General features: G+C 40.6%; 1 protein-coding gene across 7 annotated transcripts in view; it reads left to right on the top strand.

The window, feature by feature from the left end:
* Positions 1-17183, top strand: part of dst (dystonin) — a 92205-nt gene that overhangs the window by 50370 nt on the left and 24652 nt on the right. For 6 of the 7 annotated variants that reach the window (XM_023963637.1, XM_023963631.1, XM_023963632.1 and 3 more), the window contains 21 exons: positions 69-212; positions 291-506; positions 588-731; positions 810-1040; positions 1947-2099; positions 2173-2406; positions 2506-2790; positions 3042-3584; positions 3710-3886; positions 4554-4677; positions 5020-5228; positions 5322-5639; positions 5726-5892; positions 5993-6149; positions 6559-6685; positions 6801-6851; positions 7818-8053; positions 8196-8325; positions 8631-8830; positions 9056-9554; positions 9768-11230. In XM_023963637.1, coding sequence (XP_023819405.1) covers positions 69-212; positions 291-506; positions 588-731; positions 810-1040; positions 1947-2099; positions 2173-2406; positions 2506-2790; positions 3042-3584; positions 3710-3886; positions 4554-4677; positions 5020-5228; positions 5322-5639; positions 5726-5892; positions 5993-6149; positions 6559-6685; positions 6801-6851; positions 7818-8053; positions 8196-8325; positions 8631-8830; positions 9056-9554; positions 9768-11230 — 5808 coding nt within the window. The remainder of the gene's footprint in view (positions 1-68; positions 213-290; positions 507-587; positions 732-809; positions 1041-1946; positions 2100-2172; positions 2407-2505; positions 2791-3041; positions 3585-3709; positions 3887-4553; positions 4678-5019; positions 5229-5321; positions 5640-5725; positions 5893-5992; positions 6150-6558; positions 6686-6800; positions 6852-7817; positions 8054-8195; positions 8326-8630; positions 8831-9055; positions 9555-9767; positions 11231-17183) is intronic. The other variant, XM_023963636.1, reaches the window with a different exon arrangement.

Genomic DNA, 17183 nt, shown 5'->3' with positions numbered 1-17183 from the left:
TAAAACAATAAAAGATAGTAACTAAGCCACTCCTGTTCCACAGTTTCAGACAAACTTTTTATTTTCAGTTTACAATCCAGGATTACCTGGAATGTACAGGGAAACTTCAAGATCACGCTGATGCGTTAGAAGATCTAAGGAAAGACCTTTCATCGCAAGAAACTATAAGCAAGAATATGGAAGAACTGCAGATCTATCTAGAAGAATGTCAGGTTAGGGGTTAACAAATTTCTTTTAAATTTCTTCTTTTTTTTTTTTTGCTAAGTAGTTTTTCCTCCAAATATGCCCAGGTCTTGGAGTCTGAACTCTCTAGAGTGGGTGATGTTCTGATAGCAGATGTGGATAAAGCCAAACAGCTCCTAAATTCCGCTGATGAGGATCTTCCCGTTCAAGTTCACAAAGATTTGGCCTTGGCGTATCGGCACTTAGAGCCAAACTTCACTGCTGTCTCACAGATGTGTGCAGAGAAGAAGACGTCCCTCGTTCAAGCAATGGATGAAGGACGGGTCTGTCTCTTCAGATAGTTAAAAAAAATAGTACAATGTAAAAAAAGAGTCTCGTTTTTACTTTATCTTCTGTATTTTCAGGCATACTTAGAATCAGAATACCAAAAACATCGGATTGACCTCAACAACCTCAGAAAATCGATTCAAAGAGCCTCTGATTTGTGGGATGTGAACCTAAAAACATGTGATGAGGACCCACAAAGACATCTGAACCACCAGAACAAGGTTTTATTTTGTTTTCTACATTTCAAGAAAGAATCTAGTAAGGCATACTCAGAACTCTTCCATCTTTTATTCCCAAAGGACACAGAGGAGAAACTTCTCAAAGAAGCCAGGCTTAAGTTGGAGGACGTCACATTTGACATCCAGTGCTTCATTTCTGAAAACGCTCAATTTCTGAGTCCAGCTCAGAGCAGCTACCTCCTTAAGTTCCTCACCAGCACACAGCGGGCACTCAGGGAGCAGACGGAAAGGATCATGGCACAGAGGAGCGCCTTGGATGTCGCGTTGAACACTAAGGATGAAAACCAGGAGGTCTGCCTTGTGTTCATTCTAAAAAGAGCAGGAGTTTGGCAAAACTTCAGGGAGTCTAAAAAAGTCTGTCAGAAATATAAGACAGGGTAGAAACACTAGAGGAAAAATTTGTGTCTAAACAACTAATATGTGGTTTTTTTTTGCACTCTCCCTACTTGGATATAGTGTACATATGCTAGGAAAAAAAAATCAAACATCTTAATTTCATTTATTCAGTCATCTTCTGCCGTGTTATCCCTTTCGGGGTCACAGGGCTGCCGGAGCCTATCTCGGCCGCTTGTGGGCGAAGGCAGGGGATGCCCTGGACAGTTTGCCAGTCTGTCGCAGGGCACATCTTTATTTACTTTATGAAATTAATTGATAAAGTATAGATGTGAATGATGAAAAATCTTTTAGTTGGGAAAGAGTCCCATGCTTATCTATTAAGCTCTTTCATTAAATGTATAAACAAAGTAAAATTATATTGAAAGTAAAAGTGGGTTTGTAACTATTTGGATAAAATCAGTCTAAATTACAAAACTTTTAAACTGAATTAATTGACACCTTCAATTTTGTCGTTAAAATGTGAGTATAGGTGCAAATATTTTTAGAAATGACATACCGGTAATTGCATGTTTTTTGTCTGTGTGATAGCTGCTGCAAACTAACCTTTGTTTTGTGCTGCTTACCCCCTGCAGGCCTCAGGATTCCTCTGAACAGTAGATATCGGACAAAAAGGACTTTCTCAATATAGATGCATAACAGCATGTTTACAGCATACTGAGTTTTAATTTAACAATGCATGTTACTTAAATGTTTTAGAAAAATCTTCAACTGCTATGTTGTTGATTTTACACAATATGTATGAAAATTTAACCAATTTTGTTTGGTTTTAAGTTTTCTTTTTTTTTTGTTTGTTTTTGTCAGTCTTTTTCGGCGAAACACAAGGAGTTTACAGATAAGCTGGAGGACATGTGTGACAGTCTCACGCTGACAGAGAATCGTCTGATTGGCCACAAACAGGAGGCTAAAAGCATTGAGTGCATCCCAGACCTGCAGCAGTACCAGCAGGAGCATCAGGTTTGGCACTAATTCATTTTCTTTACTTAAAATAAAGCTTCCATCAGTCAAGATCCTTTTTTTTTTCTTCAAGGCTCTGCAGAAAGACGTACTGACAAATGCCAGTGCCTTAAACGAGGTAATCAGCAGCTCTAAAAAATATTTGGAGGAGAACCGCAATAAGATGACACCAGATCAGATCGCCATTATTGAGAGCAAGTTGGAAGAGGCTAAAAGCAAAGCCAGCCTCATAAACCAGCAGGCGGAGGAGTCCAAGAAAGACTTGGAAAAAATTGTTACAACAACCATAAAACAGGAGAGCGAAAAGGTTCTTATTACTTTCACCTGCAAAAAATATGTAAAACATTTGAAAGTGATATTATTTGGAACAGTAAATCATTGATCCTGATGTGCGGCCTGTTTGCAGGCTGCAGCTGTGGAACGACTTGAAGAAAATAAGAATAAAATTGAAGGTCTCCTGGACTGGATATCCAACATAGGGAACGAAAACCAGAGCAGTCAGGATCACACTGACCATATAAGTAAAGAGAATGGAAACCTGCCGGAGGAAACATCAGCCAAGGGGCTCATAGACGAGCATGATGATGCCAATGGAAATGCAATGCAGACCTCCGAAACTGATTTAGCTGGAAAGAACAGACGCCAGAACGAGTCAGGCCTGGATCTTGATGACCAGTATAGCAAAATAAAGGTATTATCAAAAAAAAGTACTTTTTTAAAGATTATAAGATTATAATGCTTTAAGTTTAATAAGTTTAAATAAATACCTCAAAGAATGGATCAGAAAAACTGTAGAAACTGAAAAAACTTGGCAACTATTCCAACCCCTACATCTGTTAATTTGATTACAAAAATCCATGTATTTTCAAAATACTGATTTTCTTGTTATTATAAATTTTTAAAGCAGTAATGGATAAAAGTGTGACAATTTTTTTTCCACAGGCACGCCATCAGGAGATTCTGTCCCAGCAGCAGAATCTGATTATGGCCACTCGCTCCACTCAGGCCCTGCTTGACAAACAAGCCAACGTCCTGTCCTCTGAGGAGAAGGAGGCTCTGCAGAAGAACGTTGAGGACCTGCAGGAGCGCTACGAGGCCTCGCTGACTCAGGCAGAACAGCAGATGAAGCAGGTGCAGTGCGTCCAGGAGGAGCTGAAGAAATTCAAGGACGACTGTGAGGAGTTTGAAGGCTGGTTGAGTGAGGCTGATCGAGAGATGGAGGAGCTTGGCGCTCCGTCAGCATCCCTCAATATCCTGACTGATAAGCTCCAGCAACAGAAAAGCTTCTCAGAGGATGTGATTTCCCACAAAGGGGACCTTCGCTTCATCACAATTTCTGGACAGAAAGTGTTGGATGCAGCTAAAGCCTGTGGTTTGGCTGATCCCAACAATCCTCTACTGCACATAGACACTTCAGGGGCGTGCTCTGCTGTCAAGGAAAAACTGGATTCAGCTGCAAATCGATACAAAACTCTTCATTCTCAGGTATTTGTTTTATAGCCGACAAGCAGTTTTTGACTTGGCCACTGGATGGCAGCACTGAAATGCATCTTCTTCAATAGACAGTTTAGGATTCCAATGGTGTTTTATGATTATTTTGTCCATTTTAGTGCAACACGCTTGGCAACAACCTCAGGGAAGTTGTGGACAAATACAAAAAATATGATGACACAAGCACTGACCTTCTGAAGTGGCTCAACAACTCAGAGGATGAGGCAAGAAAGCAGCAATCAGAAGCCATAGCAGCTGACCCACAGATGCTACAGAAGCAGCTTGAGGAGACCAAGGTAAGAAAAAAAGCAGGTTTATATCCATATGTTTGTGGTTAAATGCACAGATTTTAATCTTTAGCTTTTTCCACATTTCAGTGATTCGTTTCCCTTCATTCTGAAAGGCAAAATAATTAAATCTACTCCATGTTTATTCTATTATAAATTATTCTTATCCAAATGTAATCAGCAGACTCATGCAGAACTTGGATTACAACAGCTTTCTATAACCATGACACCATAGATCTGACTTAAAACAAACATGGAAAGAAATCCAGCAAAACTGTTTGAAGCTCTACTTTGAAATTCTCTTCTGCGTGCAAAACATATTGAAATAGGTTATTTTTAGCTTGCACGCTCTAACTTAATGATAAATGAACTGTGTGATAGAGCTGTCTTTGTCAAAGCTTTTGGCCGCAGCTATTTCCAGCATTTTTTTGTAGGGAGGTAGTTACTTACAGTACAGATAAAAAGTAAATGTGAACCAAACAGGAAACACTGTTCCAACAGCTTAGATTACAACTCAGAGCTGAAATCATAGGCCTCTCTGCAAACGAAGTAGACAGTTACAATTTATCTTAATTATTTTATCTGTTCCACAAGTAAAATACATTTTCCTCATGACAAGAGGTCATGCTATTACCTCATTTTCAGCTTTTTGGACTTTTTGTTTGCACATCTTTAGGCTTTGCAAGGTCAGATGATGGGACATCAAACTGCTGTTGAGACGCTACGCAAAACTGCAGAGTCCTTGGTAACATGTGAAGGAAACCTGTTGAGCAATCAAGACGAGATCCAGGAGATAGTAGGTGAGGGAAAATAAAACTCACCATATTCTGTTTACTGAAGGTCTCAGGAAGTTTTGCATCACATGTGATGCTCATCACGGAATTTAAAGGAATTTCTTTGGTGAATTAAATTTAAAATTTATGTAAAAATGTTGCAATTCAAACATCTGTTTATAGAAGACACATCCCATAAAAGTTAGTTGCTGGCATGAAATCATCTGCAACGTTTATGACTTTCTTTTGTGATTAGACAGTAAAAGCATAAAAGGCACAGTTTTTGCTATCTTTTGACATACCCATACCTGTTTAGCAGATGGAGAGATAAATGCATTTATGTTTTTATGTTATCTGTGTTTGCTGCAGACGACATTGTGGAACGCTATGACAACCTCTCCAAGTGTGTGAGTGATCGAAATGAGAAGCTGCACGTTACCTTGACTCGCTCCATGAGTGTGCAGGATGGTTTGCATGAGATGATGGGATGGATGGAGGGAGTCGAGGCCAGTTTGAAAGAGAATGAGTCCATACCCTTGGACTCTGCTGTTCTTGGAGATATTCTCAGTAAAAAAGTGGTGCGATTTCTTTTGTTTATCAAAGTGATTTAAAAAAAACAACAACATTCTCTACAAACTACATTACAAATCTTTTTTTTAAACTTGTTCTAGGCTTTGGAGCAAGATATAGCAGGTCGACAGAGCAGTATCTTAACCATGAAAGAAAAGGTGAGGAAGTTTGCAGAGACGGCTGATCCTTCCTCAGCCGTAGCTCTGCAGTCCAAGATGGACGCCCTCTCGCAGCGCTTCTCTGATGCTTGCGATAAGCACAAACAGAAGATTTCCCAGCTGGAAGAAGTGAAAGAAAAGGTCGAGCAGTTTGAGAACACTGCAGAGAAAGTTCACCACGTTGTAGAGAAGCGTATGAGGGAACTGCATGAAACAGATGGACCGGGGAAAACCTTTAGTGAAATGTCTCAGCTAATGCAGGCAAGTATAATTCAAACAACCTATAATATATACGATCATTTTTATTTTTTAATTACATGTAGCTGTATATTTTGATCTGATTGTAGAGCATTAAAGAAGATATGTCCGGATGTGGAAATGATATGGAGAAGCTGCAGCATTTGTCCAAGGAGTTGTCTGGTTTAAATTCTGATGGAAATAAAACAACACTTCAAAGCAAGTTGGACCATCTCTCTGGCATTTTCAACACTTTCAAGGACACCGCCAAGGAAAAGTAAGTCAGAGGATGAAATATGAATCTTAATTTGCTTGTTTATATTGATTTTATTGTACAGATGAAGGCATGATTTAACCGATTTGGCTGTCTTGTGCAGAGAGGAAGAGCTGTCATCCTGTCAAGACCAGCTGGGAGAGTTCAGATGTGCAGCCACCGAGCTCAACCAGTGGCTGGAAGAGACCAATAAAAAAGTGCCTGCAGTTCTGCCAAGCAGCAGTGAGAAAAACCTGGAAAAGGACCTGCACACGGTTAATGTGAGTTATGGGCCTTATAAAAGGTTTACAGTAGAGACAGTGTTATCCCTGCTCTCCTTCTAACAGAGCTTAAAATGCTGGAACAGAAGTCGCAGATGATGCTTTACACCTTTGACATTTGCTTGAACAGATAGAAGTGTGCATGTTTTAATAGATAGTAGTCCTCCCTAAACTGTCCACCGTCCCAAACTGCTTTCTATTCCTGGGATTAACAGATAAATGGTGAAAGTATTTACAGCACATGAGTAGGAGGAGAGCAGACCGAGTTCTTTCCTCCCAATACATTTCTCAAAGCATCCCCTTCTTAAGAAAACTTTGCATATATTTTAAGAAATCCTTCAAAGCTCATATTCTAAGAGTAATTCCTGTTCCTACATTCACTGTTTTTACGAGATTCTTCCCTCATCAGGGGCTTTTGGAGGAGTGGACATCCAAAGGCCCTGCTGTTCAGGACCTGAACTCGAAAGGATCAGCTCTGTGCAGCCTCATCACTTTTATCACATTCCCCGCTAAGGCTAAGATCCTCAACAAATCAGGTAAACATCCACCGCCACACGGCTTAATCAAGACTGCATCACCACTAACGATCAGTGATTGTAAATAAATCTGCTACCAATGCTCGTGACGTTTTGTCTTGTGTCTTTGCATCAGCTCTTACTAATGGTGGTGACCCAGCAAGTCATATCTACCTAACCAATAAAGGTAACCAAGTGCAGATGTTAATTGTTCGGTGCCAAACATTGCACGTGATGACTTGTGGCAGCACTTTGTTCAGTTTGTAATTTACAATCAATGCAGTTTTCCAAATAACCATGGGAGCATGCTCGGATTATAGTCACATATTTACTGCATGTGCACATTTTCGTTAGACAATGATTAACTAATTGATTGATTTCAATCAGCTTAAAAAAGAAAAAAAAAAAAAACTAAAATAAAAATAAAAATAGAAATATTTAGATAACTATTTTAAGATGTTAATTCATTAATTGATAGTTAAAATAAATAATAAACAATTATGCTGTCATCTTGACATTATAATTGCTCCCAATAATAAATAGATATATTTGCACGTATACATTCAGCACAGCACACACGTCCCATTGAATCCATTAATTATAATTATTGTCATATACATATTCATTAAAATGTTTGTCATATTTTCAAAAATGAAAATATCAGGAATAAAAAAAATAGATACAAAGAAAAGAAAACTTACAGGACCACATTTGAACATATAGAAAAGTTGCAGTAAATGAAATGGAAAACATCATTTCACCCTCTTGACTTAAGGAAACATTGTTTCTGCCTTATAGGTAAAGTAATTTACATAGTTTGCACCTAAAGAAGTATAACATTTCCCCCTTAAAATAATACCAAATAATTGTATTGTTCATTGTTCTTTTTTTACTTTAAGTGTGAAGTTTTCTTTTAAAACAACAACATATTCTTTTATATATTTTTTGTATTTTGTGGCAAATGGACCTTGAATCTGTAATTAAGCTGATTCATTCATTCATTCATTCATTCATTCATTCATTCATTCATTCATTCATTCATTCATTCATTCATTCATTCATTCATTCATTCATTCATTCATTCATTCATTCATATTGATGATGTTGCAGTTACAGTTAAAGCTTGACTAAACCTTTTTTGGGCTGTCCTTAGAGCTGATGGTAATCCAGCAGAACATGACATTTGTCAGCGAAGGATATGCAAAGCTCGGGGAAACTCTGAAGAGCCGAGCTGAGCAGATGAGTAATCTGCTACAGGAGGTCAAAGAGGTCCAAAAGGAGACAGAGGACATGATGACATGGCTGAAGGGCATGAAAAACACGGCAGCGTCCTGGAACGATGCAGCCACCGAAAAAAAATCTGTGAAAACACAGCTTGAGCAGCAGAAGGTACAACACTGGTGTTGCTGACCTAATGGACTATGGATCAAGTTGTGTTCCAAAAGTGCTGTTCTTGCTGACCTTTCTCTTCATTTAATGAAATGCAGATGAAAATGACTGAATTCAACTTAAATCCCTTTTTTTTCTTCAGTCATTTGAAGATGGCATGAAGCAGAAGCAGGAGCAGCTCCTGAAGCTCAGAGAGAGGCTTCTGGGCTTGATTAGCACCCATCCCAACTCCCCTGAGGCAGCAAAATGGAAGCAGATGCTGGCTGAAATAGGTATGCAGTAAGACGTTGGCTTCAGATGGCGCCCAGTTAATTTGATTAACTGAAATTTTACCAAGTATGTTGAAGTCCACTGACCTAAGAAACATGTCGCATGATTAAAGGTTTAACTAAAACATGAAGTTTGTTGTATCCTGTAACAGAATGTAAGCATATCTGAGCGTTGCCTCTTTGCTTCACCATGTTACACATTTGCAATGTTGTCATCTCGCAGTGGGAGAGCAACAAAGTGACAGGAAGCAGAAAGCTGTTGGTGCTGACTAATACAGAATGGTGTGATTGCTCTGCCTGTTGATCAGATACTGCCTGGGCAGAGGTCAATGGCTCTGTGGAAGAGAGGAAGCTGCACCTGGAACAGTCCAACAAAAACCTGGACGTCTTTCAAACAACTGAGAAGCAGCTTTGTCAGTGGCTTTCAGAAAAGGAGCTGATGATGAGTGTGCTTGGACCGCTGTCTGTCGACCCAAACATGCTTAAAATGCAGAAGCAACAAGTTCAGGTTTGTGTCGTCTACAAGGATGTATTGTTAAAGACACACTCCGATCATCTTTTGCTCTATTTTAAACATGTTCCCAGTGGTTCTTGTAGTTATGATTATGCAGCTTTCAGCCCCCCAAAAATTGTTGTTTTCTAGGACAGTTTCTGCAGAGCAGAAACTCTTTTTGAGTATTTGAATAAATACTCATATAAATAACTCATATTTGCCCTTCGGTTTTTACCACAGATCCTGCAGAATGAATTCAAGAGTCGCAAATCTCAATATGAGCAACTTGAGGAAGCAGCTTCAGCCATTTTGAGGTCTTCAGTCGACCAGGAGCCTTCAAGTGGAAAGCTGGTGAAGGAGCAGCTTGCTGCTGTCGCTCAGAAGTGGCAAGGCCTCACGGGTCAGCTGGACCAGCGAGATAGCCTCATTGATCAGGGGGTAGTGAAGACTGGGCAGTTTCAAGAGTTGCTAAAGAGCTTGAGTCACACTGCCAACCAGCTGGAGAATCAGCTTAACAACCATCATGCTAGCAGCACTCAGCCTGATGTTGTGAGGAAACAGCTGGAGGATGCTCAAAACATCTCAGCGCAGCTGAAAGAGGAACTGAAGAAGCTGAAGCAGGCTGAAGCCATCAATGCGGAGCTCTCAGCGATGGTGACTGAGGACTATCTTAAAGCAGACTTGGCCAGGCAGCTGGAAAGTGTCAGCAAGCCTATAAAACAGCTAGAAGACAAAGCAGGTTGGCCTTTCACCTTGGTATAATAATGAATTTTAATTAGTTTTGAGTCAAAACAGCTCCCTATGGTTTTAAATTTCAAAGTGTAGCACTTTACTTTGAGCTGTCAGATTAAAAGCATTTTTAGACTAAGTTTTCCCATTCAAAGAAATCAGCAATAATATAATTTTAGGAGAAAATATTTCCCTAACTAATAATCCTGTTTTTCTCTGGCAGCCAAACGAATCAAGCAGCTGAACCTAACCTTCGCCAGCTCTCAGCAGTTCCATAAGACCTCCAAAGACTTTGAGTCATGGCTGGGTAAGATGCTTTGTCATCAATCTGAGCACCAGCCCATCTCTGCCAAGGTGGATGTTCTCCAACAAACCATAGAGGAGCACAGTAAGCTACAGAGGGTTCTGAAGGAAGAGGCTTACAACAGAATCGTTGGTGAAGGAGAGAGGCTTCTACAGAACACTGATGGTGCAGAAAAGTTGGCACTGCAGGGACAGCTCACTACGCTCTCCACCAGCTGGGATGAAGTAAAGAAAAGCTCTGCAGAGCATGGGGACAAGCTCAGAACTGCTCTGCTGCGATCTCAGAAGTATCAGGAGCATGCAGAGAAACTTAGCTCTTGGATTCAAGACTGTGAAGCTAGTGTGGACCAAATTAAACTTGTGCTTGATCTTGTTCGAACGGAAAACTCAATGTCTCAGGTGAAAGCGCTTCAGAGGGACATTGACAAGCACAGGGGGTTGGTGGACCAACTGAATGCAGATGTGGAGAGCCTGACTGAACTGGCCAACACAGACACTGATGCAGTAAAAGAAGAGAAGGAAAACATCAACAGAAGAGTGGAGAAATTAGGCGAGGGTCTACAAAGCAAAAGGGAATCCCTGGAGAAAATCTCTGTCACCATTAAAGAGTTTAGTGAAGCCCTCAGGGAGGCAAAAGGACAGCTTGAGGGGGCTAAGAAACAGTTGAATTCTTATGAATCAATGGGAGTTCAGGCGCACAGCAACAAAAACTTGGCCAACATGAAGGCCCAGCAGAAGAGCTTAGAAGGAGTCCAGAACCAAGTGGAGCACATGAAGACTTTGGCCAGGGACCTTGTTGTAGATGTCCCAGATGCAGAGGGAGTGACTGACCTCTTACTGCAGTCAGACAGTGTAGAAAAGGATTACAGGAGCCTCAACAAAAAGCTTGAAGAAACATGCCAAGAATTAGAAAGTAAACTGCAGGGGATTGGACAGTTTCAGAACAGCATCCGGGAGATGTTCACCTGTTTTACAGAGCTGGATGATGAACTAGATAACATGCCTCCAGTCGATTTGGACTTAACTACACTCAAACAGCAACAAGACAATGTACAAAAATTTGTGGCAAAGCTACAAGAGTTGATGGCCAACACAATCAATGCTCGAGACAGCTGTAGGAAGATGTTGGAGACTGAATCCTCTCCTGATCTGATGGGCCTGAAACGAGATCTAGATGCTCTGAATAAGCAGTGCAGCAAACTCTTGGACCGAGCCCAGGGAAGAGAAGCCCAAGTGAAGAGTACTCTCACCAAGCTGGGGGAGCTGTATGACAAACTTCATCACGTGGAAGATAAACTGTGCACAGCTGTGGACAAGGAAGCATCGCAGGAGGCGGTTGGCATGGAGACAGAAGTAATCAACCAACAGCTGGAGGCTTTTAAGGTATGACTACCCCAGTGTGATGCTTTGTTTTCACGTCATTGGTGAGAAAGAGATGACTGGAGATGACTGGATTAAACCATCATGCAACAGTGGGAGCATGTATGGCACAGCAGTTGCCATTTTTTAAAACTTGATATGCTGCTCTCTCAAGGAATCTATTTGAGTCTTTTGTTAGCTTACTTTAAAGACCCACTCCAAAGAAAATCGCGTTTTCTGTGTTTTTTACATGTTCATGTGGCATTTCTTTTTATCAATTATTAAGAAAATTAAGCTTAAAATTGAATTTATGAGTATTTTTTATTCAAATCATTGTGAATCAGGAGTAGACGAAAAGATGCCGTTTTAAAACAAGTGTATTTGTGACATAGAAAATACACTGGGTGGGCCACAAGGCGGGGTTGCACTGCACCAACAATCCCAGACACAATTCAGAGGCAAATTTCTGATGGACCATTGCCTCTCTGCAGAAATTATGTTCTAGAAAACCAAAAGTTTTTTTTTGATTTTGGCTTAACCACTGGGAACACTTAAAATAGCTCAAAAGATGGTTGGAGTGAGACTTCAAGCATCATTATTAAAAAATAGTTATGTTTTCTTTGTTCTCACACAATGCTCAAAACTTCAATTATCCTTTTCATTATCTGAATATTTAACTTTTGTTTTCACGTCATCTTTAATAAAAAATGTTTTTTAGCATTTATTCATGTTAGTAAGAGTAAAAAGAAAATATTTTTTTGAAAAACATAACATGAAATACTCATCTTAAACATTATTTTCCTCCTATATATGCAAGCCAATTAAAATTCTTAGAAACCTAATTAGGTGTTTAAATGATCAAACTTAAAACTTTCCCTCTTTTGGTCTTTGTTTTTCTAATCATAAACATATATATTACACACAGGCTGCTTACCAACAGGCTTTCACACAGCGTGCTTGCTTTATTCACAGGAATCCTCTGGGGATTGTGGGTTTTTCAGGGCATCTGCTGTTAACAAAAGAGCTGGAGTGCATATGCAATGATAGGGCAAGTGGGGCAGACTCTCAGAGCCAGGTGGTGGCCAGCAGGGTGTCATATGATTCAGTGATGAGGCTAAGCCCCCGCCCTGCTCACTAAGCACTAATGTAGCTGTTTTCTGACCTGTGATTTAACATGTAAACGTTAACCTTCCTGACTTAAAAGCAACTTAGTGCACCTGATTATAAAATTGAAGCATCTGCTAAAGTGCATGCAAATATATATTTAGCCAGTTCAGTGTATTGTAATGATTGCTAGTCTGTTGTGAACTAACTATGGCAAATATTTTTAGACAAACTGGCTCCCTATGCATATATTGTGTTTTATACCCATTGGATTTTGTCTACCATGTTTCTAAATCTGAGGTGTGTTGTTGACATTATTTAAAAACAAAAACAAAAAAAAAATGTTTGCTTTTAGCTTTAAAAATACTCCTCTGGAGTTCCCCGCAGGAAGATTAACCCATTTTTAGAGGTGATATTATGAAATGCTTCTTCTTTTCTCGTTTTATATCGTATTACCGAACAATGTAAACAGCTGTGTACAGGCAAATGTCTGTCCTGAAATGTAGGTCAAGGGATTTTTGTGAATTAAGGGGTGCAGCACTCATGTAGGAGGGCCACATCCTAACCTCTGGGTCACATGCTTGGATTAAAATATCATTGGTGTAGTAGTTGGGGGTGGAAGTGTCAGCCCATCAAGCAGAAACTGGTTTGTGGGCTCACTATTAAGGAAGTGATTGATGTCAATTGTTGCTTAGCAGCATGTTGTCATGGTGCAGACCCTTGTCTTTGTCCTGCCACAGCTCTGGGTTGAGAGGGTGTGTGGATGGTGTCAGCTGCTCTTTTTAAAGTCCACTTTGGCGATTGGTAGCCCTGGTGCATAATTGTAAAAAAAAAAAAAAAATCAGGATTTTGCCATGACTTTTTTCTTTTTTGAGCCATATTTTTTAATTCTATTTAGGAAAACACTTATTAGTATTTATTGGTATAAACAAGTTATACTAACTGAAACTAAAAGAGTAAGACAGAGTTTTATGTCTTGTTGTTGTTACATCTGTTGTTTTATCATTTTGGGACATTCTCTGAATTATTTTTCAGATGAGTTCTTGAATTTGTTTGGATCGACCTGCTGTGTATTTATCTTCATGTATGTGTTTGCAGGTTTAGTGACTACTGGGGGGGTAGCGTGGGTGTCTCTTCTTACTGTTCAGACATGACCTCAGTGTTTATATCAAGAGTTTCCACCCTCTGAATCACACTTTAACTACTCCATTGATGATGAGTGTCACTGGAACCATGAACCAAATGAAACATGAAACTTCTGTAAACCAGCTGTTAATCATCTGGCTTTAAGGCAGTATTGTCGACAATCCGCTCATAGCCTTTTTGTCACTTTTGTTTTCAATGCAGACTTAAACCTTTGACTGGAAGAAAGTTCCAACACCATACTTCAGATTTACTCAATTTATGTTGAGTAAAGGAAATGTCTTTAAGACAGGAGAAACCAACAACAAATTTCTTCAGGGCTTCTAAAGTGAATGAAATACATTTGATTGTTGTTTGTTCATCTTGGGAAGCAGCAGTTAACAGCAGCCAAAAAATAAAAAAATAAAAACAGAATAATAGGAAAAAAGTAACAAAAAAAGGAGGTGCCATTTTGGGCTTGTTGGTTCTCCAGGGTTAATATTATGAGACATTAAAGTATTCCCCTAATATTTGAATGTAATGATATTTCAGTTGTTAACTGCTTGTGTTGATAGACACTTATGTTAGTCACACATATAAATAATAACAGGTAAATCAGGATTAGTGATAAATAAAGAACTATAGAAAAACATTGATTACTAGTGATATTTTCTGAAACTGTTTGTTCCTGTGTGGTGCTATTCTCACTTAATCCATTCTGATTCTTTTTTTGGGGGGAAACTTGTGTGTTATTTACTGAGGTTTATTTACCTTTGTTTATAGTAAAGAATACATTTTCTAGACTTGAAATGACATCCTTTGTCCTGAAATGACAAGTAGATCCAACCATTTAAGCTTATACGAAAAACAAGCACACAAAAAAAGGAGAAAGGTAAAGAAAAAGAAAGCAAAATATCCTTGAAATCCAAGAGATTTGGTTTCTTGACTAAACCAAATTGCATCTAATTATGTCATAAACACTATCAGGTTTAGTTTTTCCCCATTCTTTAATACGTTCAAGTGTACAAAGAAATGGAAGAAGTCCAGGTACTCAGCAAGCTACAGATAGCTAAAGAAAAACAGCCATAAAGTCCTTTCATGGTCTCCCATATCCCACTGATTCTTCTACAGCCCAAGTTGCTGGACGTTAAAGCCCCATCGTGAACTTGGCAGAGCCCCTGGTGTTAAATTACCTGGGACCTGTGCCTCCTTCGGCATACCAGAGTAATTAAGGATATCTGCAGGGTCCAAGGCAACTATTCACGAGAAGAAAACAGAGGCTGAGGCGAGAATAAAAGCAAAAATGTGAGTCTGTCTTCAGGATTGCATGATGTCATTGCTGGGAGCCGCTGCTGCCTGTCGGTCAGTATAATTTTGTGTGTTTGAATTGGAGGAGGCTTTGTGCACCCCCTGTTCTGAGGGGAAAAATGAAGTAAAGTTAGTGACTGTGTCACGATGCAGAGAATGGCTCAGATGTGAAGTCATACGCGCAGAGGACAAATAAGGGGAGAATTAGAAACGGGAAAAGAGGGTCATGCGTCCACCAATCAACTTGTGCCGGAGCGGCTCTGAGCACAAATGGAGTTGTGGCAGATGTTGTCGGAATAATGAGCGGGGGCGGGGCTTGAAGCCTTCTGCCAGGAGGGTGTCTGACAGTGTGAGGAGAGCGATGGGAAAGGAAGGACAGGTTTTTTTGTTTATCTAAGAGTACCAGCTCTCCTCCGAACTGCCTGCTGCTTGTTGGATTTGTTTGTGGATATTTTCACTTTGCCCTGACCCGAGGATTTCTGGAAAAGAAAATCACTTTGGAGTTGAGGGATAAGTTCTGCTTTAAGCCTATGCAGTTTTTTTTGACATTTTTTTCTTCTTAATAAATCCTGGTTTTTATGTGGAGTTTTAAAGGTTTTACATTTTTGGGGGCTTTTTTATTCTGAGTTTGGCATATTGGTGTCTTAAGTCGTTTTTACACAGATTGTTTTTTCCACTCTGAACTTGGATGTGTTTTTTTTAATCCTGAAATCAATTGTGGATTTATTTTTCAAAAACAAGGGAAAATGCTCATCGTTCATTTGTTAATTAGTCATTTTCTAACGGAAATACACTTCTTTTCACACAGCTGCTGCTCATACAAGTTCTGCTCCTTCACAACGTGCTCTGAGTGCTCTTGATCAACTTCTGCTGTACCTCATAAGGATTTGCATCCATCTTTAATCTTTTCTTGGACCTGAGCACTGACAGTTGTTTCATCATGGGTAAACCACTAAGCAGACCAGATTGCCTCAGACAAAACCCCTCCTGTGTTGGGAAGGGGGAGGAAGAGGACCTGAACATTGATGACTGCTATGTGCCACAGAGGTCAATTTATGACACGGTCCGGCTTAATGAACAGATAGACTCGGGCTCCAAAGGCAGCCTCTCCTCTCGACACTTCACAGGCACTTTACCTTACACATACCGCACTTTAGAGGTCAGAAGTTTGTGTGTCAATGGGGGACTCTCAGCTTCCAGTTCATTCGAGCTTAAGACCAGAAAGCCTGCCATACTGGATGAGCGAGCAGTCTTTGATGGGCTTAAACTCAATGGGAATGTCATGAGGGTGAGTGATACTGTGCTTCCGAAGTCTCGTCTTCAAGGTGGAGACAAGAAAGAACAAACCCATCACCGGCGATCGTGGCGGACTTTTGCCCCGGCTAATTTGGGAGAGTGTGTGAGCCGCAGTGGGACGCTGGGCTCAGGGAGTGTGGAGAGGCCTGGGCTGATCAATGGCAGGAGAGGACAGAGTAAAACCAGCTCACTGACATCTGAAGAGGACTCGGGGCTATACAGTCCCTCAGTAGAGAGGGACCGGCACAAACCCCACAAAAGATCGGGCCCCGGCACACGAAGCCTGTCATCCTCAGAGGCCATGCACACGTCCGGGGAGCTGAAAACGAGACGGTCACTGAGCTCAGGGCAAGAGGACTTTCCTTTCTCTCCTGTAAAAGAGAAGCAGCCTCTTTACCACAGCAGCAGTTTGGTTCAGGAGCCACAACCCAAAGAATCTGCCACTGTGAAACTGCATGAAAAGGAAACTGTAAGCAATGGAGAATATCAATACTCCACTGCGAGGTCACCTTCAGGGTCGGCCGCCAGAACTCAAAATGACAGTTCAGGCTGGCGATCCAGGACTCTAACCGACTATGATGAGCTCTCCACGGCAGAGCTGTTTGAGGATGTGTCACCTCAGGATGACTGCGAGTTGGTTAGTGTGGTGGTGACACAGCCGGAGACACACAGGAACTCTGTAACTCTACACACAGCCAGCTGCCAGCAAACAAATCCATGTACCTCGCAACAAGCAGCATCCAAATACAACTTGGAAGAGCTGGAGGAGTTTCTGCAGTCTCTGGAGGCTTGTCTGCCTAACAGCATACAGACATTCCAGCACACAGAGGAGCATGACATTGAGGCTTTACTGAGTGCCATTGCAGCCTGCACTGAAATGGACCCCACGGGTTATTTCTTTTCACAGGTGCCCCAAAATAGCCACTCCTTTCATTCCTGAATGTTTCTCTGTTCGGTTTCTGGGATGTTTCTGTTTATAGTACATCCCTTCAAAGCTAGTTTTACCTCAAAAAGTCACAGTTTTGGCTACAAGAGGGATGTAATCAAGGTTACCTGGCTGTCCAGCCTGGAATTTTTCTTGTACTTTAGCTGATAAAGTGTGTTTATAAGGTCTCCTGACATCATGGAGGAGGTAGCATCAGCTGGA

The sequence above is a fragment of the Oryzias latipes genome, chromosome 15, assembly GCF_002234675.1.
Source record: "Oryzias latipes chromosome 15, ASM223467v1".
In the NCBI taxonomy this organism is placed as follows: Eukaryota; Metazoa; Chordata; class Actinopteri; order Beloniformes; family Adrianichthyidae; genus Oryzias; species Oryzias latipes.
This window is presented reverse-complemented; position numbering and strand designations above follow the sequence as displayed.